Here is a 26,047-nt window from a genome sequence, read left to right on the forward strand (position 1 = left end):
ATTTCTTGTTTCACAGAACAGTTAAATATTTATTGAAATCCCTATTTTAAAACAATTGAACTGGCTATATTTGTTCTAGATCAAAACCTAATATTAATTATTTTATAATTTCTATGCTATTCTAGGCTGGTTTATGAAAGAGGATAAATCAAAGTGGTTCTTTTATTGCATCTTAAAGTTCTATTCTATTCCTTAAAATTTTAGTAACACTTTTATAATTAATGTGCTAATTTTATTACTAGATAGCTTACTATGCCCTGACAAACAAATTATGAATCATACGTTTACTTATGCAGAATTTTTAAGGGTTTAATGTGAAACAAACTCATTTTTGAATGTAACAATTCATTATTTTAATGCATTTACAGGTCCAGTGAATCTAATGATAATATGTTATGTACGATGCAGAAGCAGGTGTAAGTTTATTTTGTCAGTCTTAAAACAGACAGACTTATATACAAAGGGAAATGTGTGCAAAAGTGATCAGCCATCAGACATTTCACATTTGTAATTTTTAGTACATTTCAGGGCATAAAACAAGGTCTTGAGAAAGTCGCTGGGTTTCATATTGGTTAACGGATATCTATGTGCTTCTCAAGAGGATTTTTTTTTTTTTTTGACCTACTTTTCGTGCTTAGGACTGCATAGTCCCTGTGCGAAATAGCTGCACTTTTTGATTAAAGCAGCCCACACTGGAGGATTGATGATCTTTATTGAAAAATGGGACTGCCAACCCCTCCCAAATAAAAAGTAAAATAAAAAAATGAGATTCACTTTGAAAATCAATAGTTTCTAAGCAAGCATGATACTACTATGCAAAATTTTGAGAACTGCAGGCTATGAAGAAAATAGCTTGCCATGACAAATGTCTGCACCAATTCCCATTCAGTCATATAAAGCAATCCTAGCAATGGCCTCTTTTTTTCTGACATAAACCTGTCTTTAACTTAAACAAGACTACACTTATCTAGACAAATAAATGCAAAAGAAGCTGTTACTTCACTGGCATAGTTTGATCAGTTTAGAGGAGACTACAATCACCAAAATGAACACGTCAAACTAAATTTATTTACAAGAAAACTTTAAGGACAAATGACGACTGAATGGAGGCCATCGTAAGGGAAGACTGAATGGAGTGCCCCCCAGTGCAGCCATGCGTGGGGTTTCCCCGCATTTCCCTGACAGATTATACCACAGGTAACCTGTAACCCACTATCCGGAGCTCCGTACTGTACTTCCCAGAATTCATTTTCAAATACACCCACCAGGGAGAGACCTATCAATCAAACGCCTTGGCTTCGCTCAGGTTGCGCATTAGCCCCAGTACTCGCACCCTGCTTGCCAATGGACACACATTCATTTTGTGGATATAATGAAAGACACATGCATTAAAGGGACATATGTGCAGTGCACTGAACATAGGACAAATCGGCACGATGTCACAACAATGACCAACTTCCTTCCTGGTGGATAACGCCTGGAGCTAGAACCCCCTAGGAAAAATGTAGCCTAAGATATAGAGTCAAAGCCTCAATGCTGCCTCTTCCAAATTCTACCTCCACCCCCTCCCTGCTGAGTTACAAAATGGAGGACTGGGTTTGAAATATACATATATAAATAAAATAATAATGCTGACAGCTGACAGTTAAGAAAAGCATGTATAGCAGTGTGAAACCATGATTCTGAACTTTGAAGAGGTAAACTGTAAGATGGTTATGGGGGGGGGGGGGGGGCAGCACTAGAATAAAGCATTATTTATCATGGTTCTCTAAGTGGCAATCACACTGATATTAGTCAGGTTTAAAATATCACACAGTGTAAATATAAGCCTACATATTTCTTGCCTGTTTGTGTGTATCTATTTTGAATCACAAACCAGAAATCTCTGAGGCGTAACTGCATTTCAATTATCTAATATACAAATAAATGAAATAAATGTAATTCATAAAATGATGCATAATTATATTGTTATCTGCTTAATTCAAACAATTTAATTTGTTTTGTATATTATAATGTGTGTGATGTTCAGTCTTGTGTAATTTTACTTGGTGATTAGACTGTAATTAGAAAAACTGAATAAATTTAACTCAGGTGGGAAATATATATTCAGAACCACTTCATAAAACTTGGTTTCCACTTGTAACTGATAAGAGGATGATTGCCATGTCTATTTTTATAGCAGATTACAAATGGAAATTTTAATCTGTCAATCATAACAACAGAAGGCCTCCTTCTAGTGTGTTATCATACATTTACATAGATTTATCGGATATAATTAAGTAACACTTTAGAGATCTTTCAATACACACAAATGTGTACATTTTAACAAGTCATAAATGAACCCACACCCAATATATTACATTATTAAATGTATTTTCACAATGTAATTCCATGTTGCTGCCTTGTATTGAGTTTAATCAATCTGGCAACCCCGGTCAGCTTGTGATCTATTAGCAACCAAACCCTTTCTTAATTTATATCTATCTTCAAGATGTACAGCAGAAGGGTGTAGTCATACTGAAAGATTTTCTGTGTGTCACCATGTGTGAAAAAGCCTTACAGGGTAATAATGCTGCCTACAACATATGACATGGACTTGTGGTGTAGTTACCAAGCAAGCATTTAGCAATAATACATACAGATGGACAGATATTCTCTCTCCCTCTCTCTCTCTCTTTCTCTCCCTCTCTCTCTCATAGATATAAACACACACATACACACACACACACACACACATATACATTTTAGTAATTCAACCAATTGCACTATATCACAGCAAATTTGGGGAAATAGAGCCAAAATGTGGAGCCACTCACAGAAAGAGATTTTGGAAAATGAATACCCGACCCCAAAAGCATGCATATTTCTGTAAAAGCGTACGCCTCGCAAAAAGAAAAAGCCATCACAAACATCACATCGCAATGATGGCCTGCCTGTCATAATTATGCCAGCAGCCTACCATGAATGTACTCGCAGTACAATGCCATTCTGGTTTCATCTAAAAATCAACAGCCTCATCGCTATCATTATAAAGCACAACTCCAAGAGCTGACAGCTGACCTCATCCTTCACCCAGCTGATCCTGAGGCTCAACGAATTAGCCCCCACTAACAAGCAACCACAGGACAGCTCCTTAAGGACAAACAAAATTAGAATCTAACTAATTATGGCACAGCAGAAAGATAATTAATTGGTTTCAGAGTACTGTGACTGAGGGCTGAAATATGACTGTTAATAGTTTTACCTGAATTAGCAACCAAACTGAAATGCTATTCTTATTCAGGCATAGCCAAGCTACGCTGTTCAGAGTTAGTAGCAGTTGAGTCGACCGTGATGTTTCAGTTGGAGAGGAGCTTTAACTTCATGCCTCCACAGACAACTGCGCGACAGTTATTTTCATAAGGAAGAACAGTTAGAAAAACTTGCCTTGCAGCTGACACCGAGTAAGAAGCAGTTCAATTTTATTTGTGTAGTGCTTTTTTACAAAGACACTGTCACAAAGAAGCTCTACAGAAAAAATTGAAAATGACCAAGCCTGACCCCCCGATAATCCAGCAAAAAACAAAAAACAAAAAAACAAAAACAAAACTAAACTCTGCAGTAGGGGGAAAAAAACAACATCTAAAAAGGAAAACAAAGTACAGGGTCAACAAACATAGCTTGGCCAAGAAGTTTGTGCCATTTAGCTCAAACTGACAGCTAAAGGCATTTGTGCCATTAATTCGGAGCAATAAATGATGATAAAATCAAAGCACTTATAATTAAAGTATATTTATTCGTTTTCCAGTGTCTTACCTCAACATGGCATTCTTGCCATCGGTTCTCGTGCAGCGAACTTGCCGCGTCTGATAGCCGATCTCCACGTCCAGCGTTTTGGAGTTGTGGTGGTGGTGCTGGTGGTGGTGGTGGGTGTTCTGTACGTGGCGCCGAACCGAGTTCTTACGCCCGGCGTCGGCGCTGAAGTCCAGCGTGGTCCTGCCGCCCAGCCAGGCGTCCTTGGAGTGGGGCAGCCGGCACTCACTCCAGGGGCCCACCTTAAGGCTGTAGCGGTGCTCCCCCTCCCCCTCGGGGCAGGGCGCCGGGCCCTCGCACGTCTGCACCTGCGTCAGGTTGGGGCAGCCGGCGCCCCCGTACACGGGCGCGGCCAGGACGGCCCGGGCGCGGTGCTGGAGGCCGGCGCCGCAGGTCCGGCTGCAGGCGGACCAGGCGGAGAAGGCGGAGACCACGCAGTCGTGGGGGCAGGGCACCAGGCAGGCCTGCTCCGCGCCGGGCCTGGCGGAGAAGTGCTCGCAGATGCCCTCGGTGACGGCGGTGCGGTTGGACCGCCGCACGCAGCCCACGCGCCGCCGCTGGATCCCGTGCTGCGCCGTCACGCACCCCCGCGCCCCCCGCCCCGCCCGCGGCTCGGCGGCCGGCCGGGGGACCAGGGCGCAGGCGCCCCACTCGGACGCCTCCCACTCGAACAGCTCCTGGTGCCACTCGCACACCCGGAAGCAGTGCCGCTGGCTCTCCGGCTTGTCGCCGTGGTGACAGTTGGAGTGGTGCGTGGTCCAGCCCTCCGTGTGGACGCACCAAACCATCCTGGTCTGCAGCCCACCGGGGCCGCAGTTCTGCCCCATACACCTACTCCACTGGCCTGCAACGAGCAGAGGAGAGGAGGTGGCTGTCAGCACAGTCAAAAGAAACCTTATTTTCAGAACAAATAAAACTTCCAATGCAAAAAATATTAAGAACAAGACATTTCAGCATGTTGTATTGATCTCTGTAGGTATGCTGCATCTTAAACGTTCACATCAAGGCCCCAAATAGTCCTATGGACAAGAAACCTGAAGCATGGTTAAAAATGTTAAACGGCGCCAAACACAGTTTTTGCATCTAAAGGCGTCGGGCCCTGTATCTTATGCTGTGGTTAGTCATACATCACATTTATTTATAAATTGCGGCAGCTGTGACGCTGAAGACAATACGATTTTTGAATAGCATACTGCTATACCACGTCAGACCAACAATGAAAGAGAGATAATGAAAAACAGAAAGGTTAACAGAAGTGTGTGCATCATGTTGAAAATTGACAGCCAGTTTCTCTCGTTCACAGCCTGGAACGTACATGCTACGGTCTGATTAGCGCATAGCATTTTTATAAGAGCTCCAGTCAAACGGCGTTTTTGCATCTTTATTAACAATGTCTACCAAACAGACAAGTGTTTGGTATTGTACATGATGACAGGGCGAACAGCTTGAGCGAGTTTTAACATAGAATAATTACTGTACCAGCAAAGAAAAAGAAGAAAATACAAAAATTAAGTAAACAGCAGAATTTAAATAAATTGAGGGCTTGACTGTTCAACCATCTCATGAAATTGTATTACTAGATATTTTCCTGGTATTACTGGATGCTCCTCAGTATATGCCCCCTCAGGGAACATATTTTCATAAACAGTTTAATGATTGTGTTGGTAACACTTTGCAATAAGGTCATATGAATTGGCATTAACTAATGCAGTTGTTAACATGAATTAATGGTGCACAGATACATTAGCAAAGCTGTACAGATTAACTTTTGTTGTTAGTAGTTTACTACATTAGTTACTACATTAGCCAGTTCACATGACCTTATTGAAAAGTGTTACTGCAATGTTAATTTATTCACACATCTTACTAATTAATGCCATTATTGATCATTTTAAATTTTGATAATTATTCTTTTTCCGAGTAATAACCATTTACCATCCACCCCTCATACTGGCTGTTCAGTGATATTTTCAGATGGACATTTAAAAATCTGGTTTGTTAATGAATTTTTGTTGCTCTTCTGACCTCTTTCAGGTCATTTTTTAAATTCAAGGAAAACATTTGTACTGCAGGCAAAAGGAAAATAAAATGTGTGAAATTTTGAACAAAAGAACTTTAGTAACAAGCTCTCAGGCAGGATTCAAGTATTGTATAAAAAGGTAATTGGATTTCTATAATCACACTCTCAGCCATGACCTGTTCTGTAGATGCACATCATGGTCTTTACTGGTGGATTAGAGGTTTATGTATTAATTCTTCAAATGTTTCAGAGCAAAGCATTCATTTCTTTTTTCTCAAGCCTGCCCTGACACCTAAGATTAGTCACACTGTTACTTTTGTTTGCATAAATAAAATGCTCCCTTAGCACCAGATGGTACGGTGTTTAAAAAAACACACAAAATTTGGATGGTTTATGTCCACAATACTAAAGTATTTTGTTCCTCAAAAACAGTTCCCCTATTTTATTACTAAGTGTGACAGTATTACATTCACAGCAGTAACGGCACACAGCATAGAACGCACTGGAAATATTTCACCATATTGAGCTAAAAGGCGGCCGCCGCATATCAGGACAACAATGCTATTTGGTTCCCATTAATTAGCATAGACAGGGGAGTAAGTGGATCTGCACTGTACCCCACATCTCATTTCCATTCTGTCACAGGGGGAGACGAGGAGCTGCGCGGGACCACACGCAGGCACCGGGGGCTTTATTTTTATAATACACAGAGTGTCAATCACTGACGTTGCCGCACGACATAATTACGACACGCGATAATTGACAGAGATATTATAATCTGACAGAGACCAAATCTAAAACCTGAGGGGGCAGTGGGAACGGGCCGAACACCACTGGGTCTAACAGACAATAAGATATTCTGAGCATGAACCATCCAATATTTCACCGCTTTAATGAGCGGAATATTGTTCCCATAACCTCACCATTTAATATCATTTTTTCAAAAACGCACCAGGGGGTGATTTCCTTCCACGCGCTCATGAACAGAGCGCGTGGTTTACGCCACATTCTTCAACACGGATGGCTTTTTGTTTCCATGTTGCCATGGACGCTTGGACATGTATGTGGACTTCTTAGGGCTGGCCGACGTGGCATAAAATTTATATCAGGATATATTTTGAATTTTGGACGGTAACAATATATATCAGGGTAATTTATTTTTCTTCTAATTTCAACAGAACGTGCTTTAAAAGGAATACTCAGGGCTCAGGGCTAGTAACTGCTCCCTGGAGTTAACTATAAGGTTATTATTAATTAACCATTATTGTTTTCATGTAAAAGGGAAGCATGCACCCACATTCTGTTTTATTTTGTTTGGGCCTATCAGTGATGCTTCCTGGATGAACAGCCGCCAGGGTTAGCAAGCAGTGATGCAATCAGTGTGAATCTTTTCCAGGACTTGACATTAATGATTTTTTTTGTCGGTGTTCTACTTGCCCCGAGCACATTTCCACAGGCCCAGCTGCCAAAATAAATGCAACCACTTTTTAAAAGAAGTTATATTGACTATTTTCATTAAAAAAGTGTCAAAATACCGATCTGCGATGCTGTTTTTATTTTTTATTTAAATGCAGTCCTTCATTAAGTATGAATCTGCCAATCACAGAGGCCAAATTATGGACAAGCTTCCTTTTTCTGAGCGATTTTTCCCAATCGCAGGTGTCAAATGTTGGAAATAATGGATGACCTTCATTTTCCTGGAGATTCTCGACTTTGAGGCGAGTTGTCTTCAGACCATAGGATTTCAAAATCTAAATTTTTAACACAAATCCGCTTGCGTTCTGATAAAAATAACTATTTGCCATTATATGCCAACTCACAATAATAACACAATAAATTCATAATTTTATTATGACACTTGTAACAGAATCAAGATGAAACAGCGGGAAGAAACAAGATACAAATAATGTTTTGGCATTCTGATCAAAAAATAATTCTTACTAGACAAGAAAAAAAAGAACTGATTACTGTTTTAATTTACTCATGTCATGCGAGCTTGCTAGAACGTGACATCTCCTTTTAGAATTTTCATTCAGATTTATCACTTTATTATTGAATCTAGCAATGTTACCAGGATGGTAAAAGCAACTCTTTGACCCAGATAAGACTAGCTCAATTGGACAAGTGACAAATCAATCAACTGACCTGAACCAATCCCACAATAGCCATAGACCAGTAGGCACACTTTATTGTCAAGCCCAGCTTTGTGCTCAGAAATTTTGCACTGATGCTGCAATGTAACCATCAAAATCCATTCTCTACCGGTACAGACACATTCATATTGTGGCATGTATTTCTACTGATATATCGTTTATACCACCCACCAACAACAAATACAAATACAATACAACTACTAACAAATAATTTGTCACTGTCTATTATGGGACAAGAATGCAGGACAAAAATGTGTGACAAGAATATTAGTAGGTGAGAGCAGAGTGAACAAAAACAAGAAGATGTACAGAGTCAAGTAAAGGTAAAGGAACAGGTTGTCACGGTGAAATCAGCAAGGGGACAGCAGTATTAGCTTGAAGCCAACTTGTCTGAAAGGTTACATCCTTCATGTGAGAAGCAGTGAGACTACAGCATATAGAGGACACGTACTTATTGCATAAACACTCATAAAATCCAACACTTGTACTGTTCTAACACTTGCTGAGCAGAAAGTGTGCAAGTTGACAGACACAGCTTAAATGTAAAGGGCAGAGCCCTGGGCTGCCATGCACGTACTGTATGTACTGGTTTGCATCTGTCTTTAATGCAGGCGTTTCTCTGCCCGGTACGGGTGTGCAAGCTTGACCCCTGCGCGATACACAAAAGCACAAAAACTCTGTGTGGGTGTGCGAGAAGGAGGGCCGTAAGAGGACCTGCCGCGGCTGCACTGACAGCCGGCGACAGGAAGCGCATCATCTGCGCCAGGCGTTTCTTCCCCAGGTCCTCAGACGACGGGCTCCTCCTCCTCCTCCTCCTCCTCTCCCTCCCTCTCTCTCTCTCTCTCTCTCTGACGCAGACCGGTCTTATTTTTAGGGTCAGCTTTCAGGTCCACTTCACCTGTCTCCAGCCTGCCTCTGCTCTTCCCGCAGTCTATTTGCGGTTCGCTCGTGATTAATAGAGATGTGCCGCGGCATGGATACGCTGACAGACATCCCAAAATAAGGCACCCAGGATCCTCTGCTCCAGCGCCGAGCAATTAAGCAGGCTGCCACTATCCAGCCCCCGAGAAAGATAGACAAACAGCCCTCTGCCCATTAATCTCTGTCAGTTACTGTAACAACACTTCAAATGTGCCAGAAATATTGGCATGCAGCAGTTAGCACCATCTTCATTAAATATCACTAAAATACTCAGGGCATTTTATCAGATATGCTTCCCTGTCTATAATTACAGTAACTATTACAATATCTATTAGTATTCAATGGCAATTGGAACAATAGGTGAAATATGGATGTGTTCAATTGACTGCCTTCTGCAAAGGAATGGGAAGTGAAAGACACCCTGCACTACAGCACACCACGTTTAACCTGGCGGTCAATGCTTTCAGGTGGGTCACAGTGAGTCACAAAACTTAAAATTGGTATTTTTTAAGAATACCTCTTTAAGGGAAACAATAATTTTCCACCGGGGTCACTGTAGAATGATGAAATGCAGACCCCCAAACGAACTAGAAGCTCCCAGCCACAGGTGGCAGTGCCTGGCACAGTCTGGATTCGATCAGAGGCCACGAGGCTCATCTGTGCACACAGCATGGGGCCTTAATCGAATGAGCCACCCAGCATTCCTCCTTTAATAACATTTTTTTTTTTTTTTTTAATGAATGAAAATGTATCACTTTGCTTTATCAAAAACCAAGTTCTGTGAACGGTTGCATTCCTAGACCTTTATTTTAAATTTTGTTTTTGGACATCTTTATCAAGAATGGCAATAATTCTGAACCTGTCAATCATCATCAATATTCCAAGAAACAAACAAAAAAAAATTAATAGTACCAGAATGCTGTATAATTAGTTAGTACTTTAATTACTCATTTCAGATTCCTAATCAAAAGAGCTGTGTGCAATAGACAGACATTGCTAAAAGCTTCTGTAACACATAAGCATGCCTGTCTCCTAGTGCCAGGCATCCTGCAATGTATGCCTAGTGGTGTACAGTATCTTTGTCAGTGAATATATGAAGCAACTTAATGTTTTTTATACCATAGTCACTCCATCATCCAGAACTACTTAAATCTACTTATTAAAAGTACTAAATACAGTGATGTGAAAAAGTGATAACTTTTCATTAAATACATGAAACAATAGTAATGTGTTTTGTGTTTACTCAGTTTCCCGTCGTCTAATATTAAAAGATCTGTAACCATTCAGTGTGAAAAATACGCAATAATAGAGGAAATCAGGAAGGGGGCAAATACTTTTCATGGCACAATTGCAAATTCTTTGGTTCCTCTGTTTGAAATAAATGAGTTTTCTCAGTTTCCACATTTGTGCAAGCCTACACTCAAATTCACCTGAACAATGGTTTTCATTACAGACACCCTGAGAATTGGGCCAGTTTACAAGTAGAAATTACTCCATTATCTGGGGGGAAGTGTCAAAATAAGTGCTATTTTTCAACAAATAAAATAATAAAATGAATATCATTTTATTATTTTTACATCAGTGCAAAATCAACCATTTGCACAAGTAATGCGCAGAAAAATCAATCCTCAAATTTAAGTCAAGTCTTGTTTATGTTTCTATGTTTGTTTTCTTGTTTGTTTTTCTGTCTTTGGTGCAGTCAAATAACTGTGGATGTCCCCAAGGGAGCGTCATCAAATTAGTTTTGTTTACAAGCTGCCTTCAGGGTGTAACAATATTAACTGTCACGAAAAAGCTAATTTGTATTACCCAGTCAACCTTTTCCCTAATTCTGAAAACAGGTTCTGCATAATCCTCATATATGCAGATGTATGTCACTGTGAAACTCCAAACTTTAGAGAACAACACAAATATAGCCAAAAAACAACAACAATGTATCAGTAAAAAATACATTGCCAAATCTGCTTTGTAATTGTAATATTTTTAGGCACTGTACTTTTGACACTGTTTGAGCTTTTGATTCTCTCACTGTGATACCAAAACTCAGCTAGGGTGCATAGTTCCAATGGCAAAACTTTATTCGGCATGAAGCTGTACATAATTTAAAGGAGGTTAATTTAGGTTTCTAAATAATGACAAAACAACATTGCTGACATATGTACAGTAATGGGCATTATTCCTATGAGTCTTGTCAGTCTTAATGAATTATAAATTGGATCCTGTTATAGTCTGTGTTGTAAAATGTTTATAACATAATAGATGTATGCTACTGAATGTATAATACAATGTAGATACTATACAACTGAATCAACAAATTTAAATAAAAATATATGACAGATTAATACATAGGCACTGCTGGACATTATTTCCTTCTCATCTACTTAAATTTTTTGGAAATATTTAATTCAACGCTTGTGGTGAATTGTTTAAATAAAAAAAGTTTAAAAAAATTAAATAATCTCAAAATCTTTTTTTTTTTTTTGCTGCTCTAAAAAAAGCATCACATATTCCACTGATTGTTTAAAAACCCAAAAAGATAAATGCATTTATTTATTTTTTTTACCTCACTAGTCAATTTTGTGGTCACTGATTTGAAATTATATTGTATAAAAGAGAAAAATATACGGGCAGGTTTAACGGAGTTCGGAGTTCAATGGAGTGCAAATATTATTTAACAAGGACCCCCATTTACTTAAAGCCAATAAGCCCAACATCTGAGAGAATGACAACATGAAAGAAAACAATGTCTACAATGAAGGGGTGGGGCTATTTGAGGGCGGGAAGCCACAGGGAATGGCCATTTCCATAATAATCAATATATTACGCAGAGAACCGGCGAAGAGGCTGACTTCTCAATCAACACCGAAGATCTAACACTCTGCCGCATCGCTTTGAAAAAACGGTGGCTTCCTTTCAACCAGGCAACACTATGTCCTACATTCACAGGATCAAATACGCACCATTTTAAATGCAATACATAATCACAAATCTATTCTAACAATGGTGTTCCAAACCATGTTACCAGATGAGCTCTTTTTAAGTGTAAAAAAAAAAAAAAAAGCATAATAGAGTGCGTTTGCTAACGTGAAAGCAGACAAATGAATAAATCATCACAAGAGAGATGATAGCCAACAGGAGCACAACCATGTTTGTTTTGTTGTAAAAAAAAAAAGAAAAAAAGCACCATAAAAGGGATAATATTAATGACAAGCATGTTTTTGTCTGTGACAGACTGATCCCTGGGGAAGGATTCTGTTATAACTTTCAGTCTGGCATCAGCGAATATACAGTCACCCGGTCTCCTACCCTTCTAGCAGTCTCTCGCCTAAGACACACTGATTCACACTCATCCATCCAGGGCTACAAAGCCATCTTGTACAATTCATAGCTTCTTCACTGATGTCTCAAGAGACGCAGAATGAACACAGACCTGTGTTCAATAAAGTTGGCTCCAATCATTTATTATGCCATCATAATAAGTGACTGGAGCATTATAATGCAGAAATATGCCAAATTATGGCATTATTTCCATGAATGATCCAATTAAAAGAGTCTCCCCATTCACACAACAAGAGCTTACATTTCAAACAGCAGGATCATTAGTCATGTCAAGGAAGTTAACAAGTAAAAATCTTAACGTATATTACTTCTGCTTGACTGATCTCCGTCATCACTACGGTTAACATCTGCCACTTGAATTTAAATTGAGCTGCATCTTCACGGATCCACACGACCGCCATGCGTCACCATCATGACGCCAACGCCTGAAATACTGACTTCAGTCATCACGTGAAATTAAACTTTCCATGCATGACTCTGAGGCAGTACTTTTAAAGACGTAGCCATGAAAACCATTTCGCTTGCGGCTGATGGGATTCTATCCATTACATACAACTGATATTATATGTGATCCCCAAGCGTGCAGAGGCTTTAAGTGACCTTTAATAGAATGAGAAACAGCTCTTCAGAACGATCAGCGCAAAACGGGGGCAAGCCTCGACTGAAAGAGCCTGAAGTATTGTCTCTCTCGTGTCGTGTATTGATAAACAAACAGGATAACTGGAGCCCTATCTTTCTTAGATGACAGGAACAGAAAGGTTTTGAAAATTCAAAGTGCTATAAATTGTTTTTTTTTTTTTTGTACTGTACACTTATTCCGTTTAAACGTGGTGCACTTTGAGCACGTTGGCTTCAACTGCAAAAAAAAAAAAAAAAAAAATCCAAGCATTAGGCACATTTTCAGCCAGAAATGTTTTCCGCATAAACTGAAGAAAAATCAATTAGAGATTCTGCCCCTAAACACACAGGGAAGGCCATTCTATCAGGAAGCTCTACGCACAGCCAGCACAGGAATCAGGCAGGCTTTTGTCATTGACTAGGGGGGGGTGACCTGAGGACGTCACCCGCCGAGCCTAAATAGATTTGCTTCCCTCCATCTGCCACCGGTCCCTCCTCTAGCTCATGCATTAATCTGTTGTTTTCCGTGACTTGCAGAGAGGGGGGGGGGGTCATCAAATCACGAGCGGAAGACTCAGCGTGGCTGTCATCGACACACCTGTGTCTCTTTGGAAAAACAGATAAATTTGTTTTGGAAATAGTAGGAAAAAGAAAGAAAAAAAAGAAAAGCAATTTTTTGTAGTTAGACTTCATGATGTGATTTGCAATTTTGGCAAAGGAAGACGCTGTGGGACCCTGGAATCATTCATTTGATTATTTAAATGAAATGATACGATTGGTCGTACACTTTATTATTTTTTTTTAGTAACAATGATATACGAAGTATGAGGTGGTGTCCAAAATCTCATTCTTGTGTGCTGTTGATCTTGGTTTTCAATTAAATAGCATTATTCTGCAAGAGCAGATATTTTTGAGGCTTTTAAGACCAACGGCAACAATTGGTGAAGAGATGAAGGCTCGTGAATAAGCTCTATTCCTTCCTTCACTGAAATTTCAATATAGTGTAAAGCCATGGTCACACTCGGAATGATAACAATAAATCTGGATTTCAATAATACATTACACAAATCTATAAACACAGCCAACCGTAGCTATGGAAGGAGCAGTAAAAAAAAAAAAAACTCTCTAGGCACAATAAAGGTCTGCAGACACCTAGACTCCCATTTCTCTCCCTGATATATTGGTGAGGAGAGACGAATAACGAAGAAACTGGACCACTGAATAGCTAGTGTTTCGCACACAAGCACGCACGAGCACACACGCACACATACACACGCGCGCACACACACCGCACACATGCAGGGATGCATGCACACGCACACACGCGTGCACACATCCACACACACACGCGCACACACACTTGCACATGCGCATGCACACACAACGTACAGTACACACAGACACACACATGCACACACACACACCTTCCTTCATTTCCCTCCAAATGAGGTCTTCCATGCTGCCACCCCCTGGGGCTACATAGAGGGACACAGACTAAAGGAATAAAAAAAAGTGCCACAGTTGCAATACCAGAATTCTACTGTTAATTTTTCTTAATTAGGTGCCTTTTGTATTTAGAGGGATCATTTACTCTCTTAAGCCACATAATGTCAGAAGTAGCTATGCATACCACAAATAATAAAATTGCCATGCTCATATTGTGCTTAAGCAATTACATGAAAAAGAGGTAAATTATTTTTTAAATGGTCAAATTAAAGACTGCAGTGAAACATTAGGCCCCTAATTGGCGAATGAGTGGGCACCTGGTCACTAAAACTAACCAGCTGGAAGATAATGAACAATTCAAAGACAAAGCAAATGCTAATGAGTTAAACCTGCATTGCAATAATACATTTAAGAAAAAAATTATGAAAGAAATTGAACCCATGTTCAGCCACCAAATTAGGTGCCTATTGATTAACTTCAGTCTTTTATGCGATCCAAAAAATGTGTCATAGCTTTTGCAATATAAACATGGAAATATTATTCTTTATGTTCACTGTTTGACATAATGTGGCTTAAGAGGGAAAATAATCCCTCTAAACATGAAGAGCACATGATTAAGAAAAAATGAACAGTTCTGGGACTGCAATTGTGGTTGGAACGAAAACCTGTATACACGGGGTGCGTGGTGGGTTAGGGTTAGGCCCGGGACAGAGTTTGAGAACCACTGCACCAGACTTCACCTAAGACTCGAGAGAACATCACGTAAGAAGGGCTGTGCATGTCAGAGTGGCTTGTCTCATACACCGTATGGCCTTTTAAGCCACTGAGAGGCTGCGGTAAGTATAGATCGCCGGACATGAGCAGCTCATCTGTTACGCTAAGCAGATGGTATCTTTAACCTTTTATTGTGTGATGTCAGCACTCAGCAGGGAAGAGGCAGCAAAAGAGCTCCAGGCCATTTGAACGTGACGCCACCGTTTTAAAATATGAGAGTATGGTCAGATATCTAATTTCACTATTTAAAAAAAAAAAGGAAAAACCAATACCTGCCAGCTGAGCTCAATGGAAGATGTCAACATCCAGAATGGACACATTTTTGAAACCTAAGCTGCTTCAAAGAAATGTACAGGACCAGTTTATTGGTTTAGAATAATGGTATAATGGTCAGCACTGCAGAATATTATACTATATATAACCCAGTTGTTGCAAGTTTGATTCCCAGACAGGGTACCGCCATAGTATCCTTGTGCACTTACTTGCATCAGTAAATATGCAGCTGTACAAATGGACAAAATGTATATTAAAAAGTGAATTTAAAAATAAATATTTTAAAAAATTGCTGGATAGGGCAACTGCTGAAGAACAGTAATGTAATGAACTGAATGTAGTACCACACAGTTGTAAACCTGCAAGGGCACTTAGCATCGCAGAGACAAAAAAGTAAAAATAAAAGTAATAAAGGCAATTAAATGCCAATGATTTCTTTAATAAAAAAATACCCTGATAAGGTAGAAACAGAAAATTACTACCTGAACATAACTCCTTGCATGCAAATCTTGCCACGTTGCTTAATAGCAAGCATTATACACTTGGACAGGAAAGTTAGTCCACAGTAACTATTAAGACATTAAAGAAGGCAAACAGAGAGCTTATAAGCTTCTTAATCATTCAACGCAGAAACGATTACCTGACTAAATAAAGGCATCCACTGGAAAGCTGGACGTGTAAAACAATTAAGAGCCTCCAAAAAGCGCTAATTCCAGATCTGACTGCAATAGAAGGGAAGCCTAATTGCAGGAGTGGTCTGCTGCATGCTGCTAGCCAGTGATTTTAGGATAATTTAGTCCTGTTGATTGTGCAGCGAACCTTCCTATTTAACTTGATTTTATTAGTTTCTCCCTTTATCACATGCAGACATAAAATACAATGTTATTAGCCCCTTTCTGTATAAAATGTTACAAAAAAAAAAAAAGAAATAAAAAAATATTAAAAAGGACAATGATGGCATCCAGCATTTTTACCTTTCGGTGGTATATAATTAAATTCCTTTATGTGTGAAAAGATATTACTGCTAGGCTAGGCAAACCACAAGTCATTATCCTTGCTTTTTTATAATTTTTTCTTCACTACTGCAAGAACAGCTGCACCGCACAACCATTATGATACAAAATGTCTTCCCTGATTTCTGCTCATCCTCTTGATCCAAAAACAACGATAGCAATAATACTGGGAATAATTTTTCAAACTTCAATTAGAACTAAAGTCTACGTACACTCAGACAATTTGTCTACAATGTCTTGACAAAGATGGGTATCAAGTTTAAAGAAAAAGAACATAATGACCACCAAAAGATAGAACGATTCAAAACTTTGATGTCTGATATTCATCCCAAGAAGAATTTAAAAAAAGCGATAAAAATGAAAGGGAGTTTTGTATCTTCAGAAGTAAATTGGGCTCGAAGCAACACTATTTAAATTGATCTCTGAAAATAATCCATTGATCTTGAAAGGTCCTACTGCAGATGCAGATTTTATTTCCATTGCTTCCAAGCTTGGGGAGATCAGTGGCCGAGTAGAAATATACACATACAGTTACTGATGCAACATCAAACATGGCTGTGTAAATATCAAGGAACAGCCTTTAGAAATTGTTTTCTGAATATCCTTTATCTGTTGTTTAATGCTCTGTGTTTTTTTTGTATTTACTCTTTGCCAATGCAATAGAAAGAAGCACAAGTTGGGCTACAGATGAGAGAAAGGGGGGGGGCAGTTTATTTTTTAAATTCTCAATGGTATGAATTAGCATGTTTTGCTCAGAAAGTAAGAAGCTGTCATTTCTTGCTTGGCTCTTGTGTGAAGCTAATTACACCTCCACAAATTCACAGCATTATCATGCTACAGCATGGGCATTTAATAGGACACATTACAATTCAGTTTGAAACTGCCCCTTTCAGTCTGTCAAGGATAGTTGAATTCCAAATGGCAAAACTTGTCTTCAAATTAAAATCCGAATAGCTCAACTCTAGTCTTATATAAGTGGCCAAAGATCGCGCTTTAAACCTGCCCTGTTAATTAATTAAGAATAGCTAAATTGCTCAAATGGATTGGCAGATTTAACTGTGCGATGATTGATGATGAGATTATTGTGCTCTCCACCAGGAGATAAGACATAGTTCATATACAGGCAAATTCCTGCATAATGATGGCATGAAGGTGGAAAGGAAGACATTACACCTTTTAGTGAGAGAAATACTCTCACCTCGCAATTCCCACTGGAAGACCATCCGGCACTGGATTAATTGGAGCAGATGCTTTTAGGTTTTCGGCAGTTTTAGATTATGCAGCTTAAAGCAAAACTTTTTTGTATTCCATATTTTATTTTGCAGGTGTTGTCTTAAGACAGTCTGCTACTGCACTCCGTTGAGGACCGAGATCAGTTTCCAACACAAACTATAGAACTCATCATTAAACACATCTTTAATCTTTAACCTCAGCCCACAGATGGCTGTGAAGCATCGAGCCAAAGAACTACAAGATAGGAAGTTCATTCAGGGTGGGGCATAAATCTTTCTTTGTAGACACTTAAGTCTTGAAAAAGTTTTTTTTCTTTCTTTCGTATTCTTTTTTTGGATGCTTTTATCAAGTATAGACAAACACATCTTGGTTAATAGTGTATCCCCATTCATTATTGTTCTATCACTATCAGAAAAATGGCCTGAGGAGTTCTGTAGTGATTGCTCACCACAGGTCCAGTAAGCAATTTTACTGTGCTCCCAGGAACTGCTCGTGAGTCAGCTAAAAATGTCCGAGGTGGCAGAATGAGCGAGTCATTCTCCAACTAGCTAAATGATGAAATGTGCACTGTGCGCAAAGGTGACTGGTCTAAGACTCAGCGCAACATCTGCCATCTGCTTGTCAGGACAGTACAGCCTTCTTCAGGGAAGGTCTTCCAAGGAACATTAATTGACAGGACTTCACTTCTTCAAATCATGAAACTATTCCTCAAGATTTGAATCTAAAATGGAGTCGTCTTGGGATATTTGCCTTGTCTGAATGCCTTAGTATTGTTTGACCTGAAGGTTTTACATAAACATATAATTTCCATTATTTTTTTCAATAAAAAATTTAAATTACTTTAATAAATAATTTTGAACCAAAAGTACATATTTTAGAGATGCTGTATATATTCAATTATGGCTATCCCATCAGTGGCCTGAGTGCCGTATGCGTTTTCCCAGGCATCACAGAACACATACTGCACAGCCATCTGTTACCCGGGTGATGCCTTTCTGGAGTCTGGGATGGCGGTGCCTCGCGCGCAACTGACCCCACTACTCCTCAAAGAGAAACTGATCCCTGACTGCAAAGGGGGGCCAGGAGGCCTGTGGGGTCAATTATTCCCGCTGATAGTGTTCTCTTCTCCTTCCACGAGCTCACACAGCCTTCTGTGGCTAAGAACATAATCACCCGTTTCAACTTCCTTTGGCATTAGACGTTAGATAGACCCTCCACCAGTCTTGTTTTTTTTAAAAATATATGGTAGAATTCCATTGTACGAATTAAAACCTAAATTTATTCATTAATTTATTTGTCTGTACCCTACCCTTTGAAATGTACAATATCAGTCCATCCCTGCCAAGTTCTGTCACACAGTTTTTTATGTTTTCCAATCGTATGAAGGCTAGTAACATTGGACTACTGTGATTATGCTGCTTTACCAAAAACAGCAAACAGTATTTAAGTCACCATGTAATGAAGACACAAGCAAAAAATCCAAGCCGACCAGAAACACTTGGTAGGTGTCATTTTATTGACAGTGACAGCAAACTGAAGAAAGTGGCTTTATCAAGGATTACTTGAAAAGTTGGAAAGTTAGTGAGCCGTATTCTAATGGACTTTCATACTTTTTATTCAGAATTTAGCTTAGTTTTTTACATGTCCAATTGTTGTAAATTAAGTCATTTTATACCAGCAAATTAGCTTTTTTTTTTAAATTTTTTTTTTAAGGAACAATAATCACCTAATTAATAGTCATCTGGATACCTTATGTGTGTGATGAGAAACAATCTGCCATGCTAATTTGATGTACCAAGCTGCTTTGCTAGGTCAAGCTGCCTACAAGTTTTTCTTTTCTTTTTTTTAGTCAGAAACGTTTGCTTACAATACATAACTCTTTATGTTTTTCAGCTGACGAGACGTACTGTATGATTTTCCCATAATGTCTTAGGAAAGCCTTTCCTACAAAATTGCAGTCTGAAGTGTTTCCGAAATCATGGGACTCTGGGAAAATGTTACAATTACTACAGCTGAATCAACTGAAAAGAAACCATTCAGTTCTCTAAGAGGCTGCTTCAATGGTTTACAGCAGCACACCATCTTAATTATGGAAGTCAATGCATGGAAACAACTGTAGGAAGAGCACAGTCTTTGCTAGATAATATAAGTTAATCTCTTTCACAGAAAAAAAGACAATATTAATATGTAAAGTATTTTCATAGAATTAGTGGCACTATGCAGCTGTGTGGGAAGAAAGTCATTTGCATTCTTGTCATTTCTGTCATATTCTTTTGATTAGCCTACTTGGTGGACCTTTTATCCACAAGGAACTCGCAGAACCAGAATGTGCAGACATGCATTTGTTATGATGACCATTTGTGAAATTTGGGCAAGTTTGAGCTGAATTATGACAACGATGAAGTATGGGTTACGAGTGGCTTATGGGGGGGGGGGGGGGGTTGACAAGGACTTTGTACTATTATGCTTCTTTTTTTTTTTCTTTTTTTTTTTAATTACTCCACTTTGCCGTTTGGCTTTCATGCCTGACGTGGTCATTGCTGATTTACATTATCTGAGCTGCCATTTTGATTAGCAACACATTCTCTGCTATGGCTTGTTCATGATAAACTTTAATTACTTCATTAAATCTATTGTGTCCTTTTCACATTTTTGTCCAGTTCCATCTGTCGGCTTTCAAAGCTTTTCATTAAAGTTCTGCAACAGTCGCGGGAGTTCTGGTTTGTTGTGTTGCCACGGTAACCAGACTCAAAGGCAGGGATTTATTTCTTCATTCGTGTACTACAGTACATCACAGGGTAACACTTTACAATAAGGCCACATGAACTGGCATTAACTAATGTTACATGACCATTTATACATTAGTAATACATACAGCAGGATAAACTTAGAACTAGCTAAACATTAACTACAATAACTGTTTTTTCTTTTTAAATCCCAATATGACTTGGCATTAACTAGTGTAGTTGGTAACATGAATTATTGACGTACAAATATATTAACAAAGCTGCGCAGATTAACTTTTCAGTAGTGCGTAGCTAACAACCGCATTAGTTGACGCCAATTCATGTGACCTTATGGTAAAGTGTTGCCAATGACAGATTACAATAGCAGAATAAGTAAAAATGGCAACGAGCCCTGCTTCCAAGCCCTAATTTGGCTAACCACGAAGACGGGCGGTGAAGTGAGTATGCGCGTGCCAGCCGACGCTCCTGTGAAGGGAGCGCTGAGGGTGTGAGGATCTCTCAGATCGCTCGTGCGCCCTCAGCGTGACGAGGTCGAGGCCACGTCAATACCGCTATCAAATCTCTTCAGCCCGTCCTCGCTTCTGTTGCCGAAAGGCCGCGGGGAACAGGGGGTCCGGGGGTTCGGACCTGGCTGTCTTTCTTTTTTTTTTCTTTCTGAAAACGAGAACCCGTTGATCTCTAACATCGCCGGCGCCGACCCGCTGAAGCGGAGACGAGCGGCTTCTTTTCTAGCGCTTTTTCAGCGCCCGCGGTAACCGTGATGTCAGGGTGAGCGGGGAGCTGTGCAGATGTGGCGTTCACATGCGCACTCGGGGCTAAGTGGGTGATAATGAGGCTAATAACAGGCAGCCTCCTCGAATGAAACCTCCCGCAGCGAAACACTTGCTGGTTCAGCAGAAGGGGCGCTTTCTGCTGATCCTACGTTCAGATATAGGATTTCACATTACACCCAGTGCTTAAATGTATTATATTTATGCACAACATAGCACCAACAAAACACTGTACCTTAACTAAAGAGGAAACGGTGTAAAATGCTTGATGATCATTGGCTCAATTATAGTCTCTTCTAGTGCCATCTTTCTTGAGTCAATCCATTTGGGCAGAAAATGATGCGTCACCTTTTCCAATTACGTGTACACTAATTGCATCTCATTACAGCCTGTGAAATCGAAACACTATCAACAGATGCCTACCTATGTCCCTATAGCAGAGCTCAATAACAACTTTGTATCAGAGGGTTGGGACAACATTTTGGATGTCTGAAGCACAGAAAGCTGGAGAACGGGTATAGTGTAGTGTGCTGGAAAAAAAAAATCAGAAACACTTGTTCTTCAATGCTGAAAGATTAATGAGCATGTGTGTTGTGAGCTGAATGTATGGATTCTGGTGACTTGTTCCCGGGGAGGGGGGGGTGGGGTGGGGGGAGGACAAGAGTGAGAGGAAGTCGAGAGAGAGAGAGAGAGAGAGAGAGAGAGAGAGAGAGAGAGAGAGAGAGCGAGAGCGAGCAGAGGCTTGGAATGGTGTGCAACTCCACTGAGTTTGCAGACACAAGCTGCTTGAGGACGGAATGCTCGGTGAGACTGCCTCTCTGGGGAAGGTTTCATTTGCTTGGGTGATGCGTTTTACTCCTGCCAAAACCTCTGAGACAAGCTCATGCTGGAAAGAACATCTCAAAGGACACACATGGCAAAGCACCTACAGCATGTCCTAAGAGGTAGCTGTAATGGCATGCAGGCTTCCATTATGTGAAGGTTCAGATGTCTTCTGTGATTGCTCATTTTCAACATACACGAATCAACAACTAAAGGGCTCATGTAATGCCACAAAGTGAACTGGATGTTTTCCTGGCTACTTCCTTAATCACATGTTATATGCAAACTATGGGGCACTTTACTGAAAGCTTGCATTCCAAAAGCATTCATGAAGGACACATACTGAAAGGATTTCATTTATCTGACTTTGTGTAGCCATGCCAACCATACAATTCATTCATAAGCAAATGCGATGAATTTTTACATGACATTTCACACGAAATTGTAGCCTCAGATGTGAAAACAATGTCACATTGTCAAGATAAGATAATAGGTCAAGATAATTGGATATTCAAATAGATGTACCAGTAGAATGATGTACATGCGACAATCATATCACAACCCAAATCAGAGATGAAAAACTAGGTATCAAGGCTATAATTGAATTCCAAAACACAAATAATAATACAAATTTTGTTTTCACGGAGGTCATGTGTCTGATTCCCAGGTGAGGCTCTGCAGTTGTACCCTTTAGCAAGGTAATAAACGAGAAATGTGTCGCAGAATTTCCAGCCGTAAATCTGTCAAAGGAGTCATAAACTGTACAAGTGCCAGTGTTAGGAGCCTCCAACGTAAACGTTTAGGACACCAGTGCAATATGTGGGTTGGGAACTGGGCTCAAAGATTGTGGATTTACTTCCCAGCTGGGCTGCTGCCATTGTACCCTTGAGCAAGATGCTTAACTTGAATTGCTACAATAAAATATTCAATTGTGTACATGGACAGTGTGTAAAAAATTAAATTTGTGTGAGTCACTGCTGATAAGAGCATCAGTAATGTAATCCACAATCAACTTGCATAACTGATTTTCTCCAATCAGTCTCCTGCAGTCCACCGCTTCCCACTCACAGACCTCACTCGATATTTCTTATTTTATTTATTTATTCTTCTTTTGGGCGGTTTACAGCCATGTAACCCATCGACATATTACATTTTGAAAACTAAAGTGACACAAAAGAACTTACTCCACACTTTTTAGTGTTAAGCTATTTCTGTATGTGATTTTCCCCACAAAAATCTCCAGTACTCCCCTACATAGGGTAGTAAAAGGCTGGAATTACAATAATGTACCTTTTTATCAATTTGCCCTCATTCTGATATGGACCACCCTACAAAAGATTCCTTTGAAGATTATTCATGATTGACTAGAGTTAATTATCCTGTTTGCTTTGTGTACAACTGCCCATTTAGTAGATCCCTCAAATGAAATTTAAATTTAGCTCATTAATTACTGGTGAAATATCTGCCTGCCAGCCAATTTAAATAATTAGTAATTATACTTTCAGTTCACATGAAAGTGGCTCTCTAGGGTGAGCAGAAGATAAACATAGGGCATAGTCTGTTCTCCTGGACATTTAGTTTTAATACAGCGCAGTGGAAAAGATTTGGTCGTAATTCAAAAATAGACATGTCTCTACTTTTCAGTCCAGTTACTCAACCAAGTACAGTCAGTGTAGTTCCAAGTGCACATTCAAAATAAATGTGTTTGCCATTCTTGTGAGGGCATCGGTGTAAATTGACAGCTGTATCAGTCTTTTTGTGTTAGCGTTGAGCCTTGATGAGAGCGCTGATAAAAGCTCAAAGTCACTGCGAGGAACAGAACTGATTTACTAACTCCATGAACACTGCCATAAGTTTATACGACATGACACGAACACAAGAACCTACTTGGTGCTTAGGGGTTTCAGCAGATTGAAAAATCACGGTAGTTAGAGAGCTATGTTATACTGCAATGTGATAAATTGGTGGTAGTTGGTAGTTATGGGAGTAATGGTACATTATCAGAGACAAACATGCAAAATTAGTTGAAAAAAACTTGATAACTATTGTCAACCTATAAACCATATATTACAGAAACAAAAAATAACTGGGTCACATTTATGTTTGTTCTGCATGTTTGTTCAGTTGAAACGGAATAGCTAATTACTATAAATTACACAGTACTGGTTTGTGGTGAGGACAGGAAAACAAAGTCAGTCAGATGGGAACATTACTGGCATGTGTGGATTACATTTTCTGATAAGCTTTCAGTCACAGCTTGAAAACGATTCCCTGATGAGCAGAAAATTTTAAATCTTTTTTTTAAATTCCCCAGTCTGTGTGAACCCTTCTCATAATATTATGAGCATTTACCTGTGGCTTATGTTGGAAAAGACACTGCTTTAATTTTGCCTGGTCACTGTAATTATATATATTATATATATATATATATATATATATCATGTGATATAATCATTGGCAGTATGCTGATGCTAAACAGCCGTCCTGCTGAAATTGCAAACATTGGACCCATTCACCAAGATACCCATCTAGTAGTCACTCCTATGCTGCAACCCCATCCCCCCCTCCTGCCCCCTCCAAAGGAAGAAAGATCAGGGTGCTCTCACCTGTACAGGCCATATTGGACAGAATATCCATTTCTTCTTGTGAATGCGGGGGCTTGCGGCTAATGAGAAACCCAAAAGAGTCCGAGGCATTAGATTGCTAGCCCTCCCCGGAGGAGACGGATTTCCGAAGAAATTTAAAAAGTGAAAAGTTTCTGGGCAGCAGTTAGTCCACTGCCCCGAGCTTCTTCCCTTCATTATTTTCAGCACTGCATCGCTATTAAGAGTCCAGGCACGGCTGTTTGAATCCAGAAACGGGAGGGCCGCAGCGTCTTATGTTTATAGGAGGGTTTCAGAAACAGTGATTCATTTAAGTCGATTGGCTCGAGAATACACACACTTTGTTCTCGAGGCTTTTAATTGGCTGCTCTCCAGGACTTCGGTTTGATGCCCTTGTTCTAATGGGAAAAGCTTTTTTCGGGTCAAAAAATATCTGATCTCTACACATTTTACTAATGTAGGCACAAGGCCACTTGTGGAATGTAACATTGCCCTAGTGCAGGAGTTCCCAAATGTTTCATAATAAACCTCCCTAAGAGTTGATGTTAGACAGCTTTACCCAACACTCATAACAGCCTGTAGTGCTCAGGTTATTTGCCCATTATGAGTCAAATCTAAATCTTGATGCCATTGTATCAAATGACAAGCAGCTATTTTATTACAATATGCATATTAACAGCAATCAAAATACAGGACAAGGTAAAACCATCAGAAAGTCAAAGACATTTCACGAAATATGGAAATACAGGCCTGAATAAAATAGGCTTAAAGGGGAAACATTCCTCCCATTATGGTGAGGACCCCTTGGAACGTAAGCCTCAGGACCCAGTTTGGGAACCCCTGAACTAGTCGACAGCTCCTCGGGATTGTCTGCAAGATGTTGTAAGGTTAACTCGGATCACAGTGATCTAGATCTCTGTTTTTGGGGTTTTGACAGCCCTGGTTCTCAACAAATTAGGCAATATTCAATTACAAAACTTATGGTTGCTTGTTAGAAACGACACTATTCTGAGAAGCATATTTGTTATGCGAAGAACTGTTCAACTCACAAACTAAATAACATATCTGTAGGGCTAGAAATGAATCGAATTGAAAAAAACGTGATACTAAATTAACTTTCACACACTGTTTCGCACTGAACGCACTGGTGCAAAAAAAAAAAAAAAAAACGGAGAGAATTCAAACGTCAACTGTGAAAAGGCATTTTGTTTCTCTGCAGCTACATTCCTGATTTAATTGGCAGGTGTTCAGAGGGAACTGTTCGCTGCTCTCCATCGCCGAATCCTCTGGTTGGCGGGCGTGCTGTTGTAATCAAACGGTAGATAAATGCTCCGGGCATTCATTTCTCCGCATGGCTAATGGATAATGGGCGCCGTGGCCACTGGGTGTTTGTCCGTTAGTCACCCAGTGGACTGAGCGGAGGCTCCCTCTCTGTTCCGCCTAACAGATGGCCATTCCCCCCACACTGAGGCAGGAACCACTCCGAGCTCTGAATTCGTGTGAGATGCGTCACAGATCATTTA

At 39.8% G+C, this 26,047-nt stretch overlaps 1 protein-coding gene across 7 annotated transcripts in view; it reads right to left on the bottom strand.

The window, feature by feature from the left end:
• thsd7ba (thrombospondin, type I, domain containing 7Ba) overlaps positions 1-26,047 on the bottom strand; it is a 157,256-nt gene that overhangs the window by 75,314 nt on the left and 55,895 nt on the right. For all 7 annotated transcript variants that reach the window (XM_035392654.1, XM_035392652.1, XM_035392647.1 and 4 more), the window contains exon 4: positions 3,796-4,636. In XM_035392654.1, the coding sequence (XP_035248545.1) occupies positions 3,796-4,636 (841 nt within the window). The remainder of the gene's footprint in view (positions 1-3,795; positions 4,637-26,047) is intronic.

Source organism: Anguilla anguilla, chromosome 15 (genome assembly GCF_013347855.1).
Source record: "Anguilla anguilla isolate fAngAng1 chromosome 15, fAngAng1.pri, whole genome shotgun sequence".
Classification (NCBI taxonomy): domain Eukaryota; kingdom Metazoa; phylum Chordata; class Actinopteri; order Anguilliformes; family Anguillidae; genus Anguilla; species Anguilla anguilla.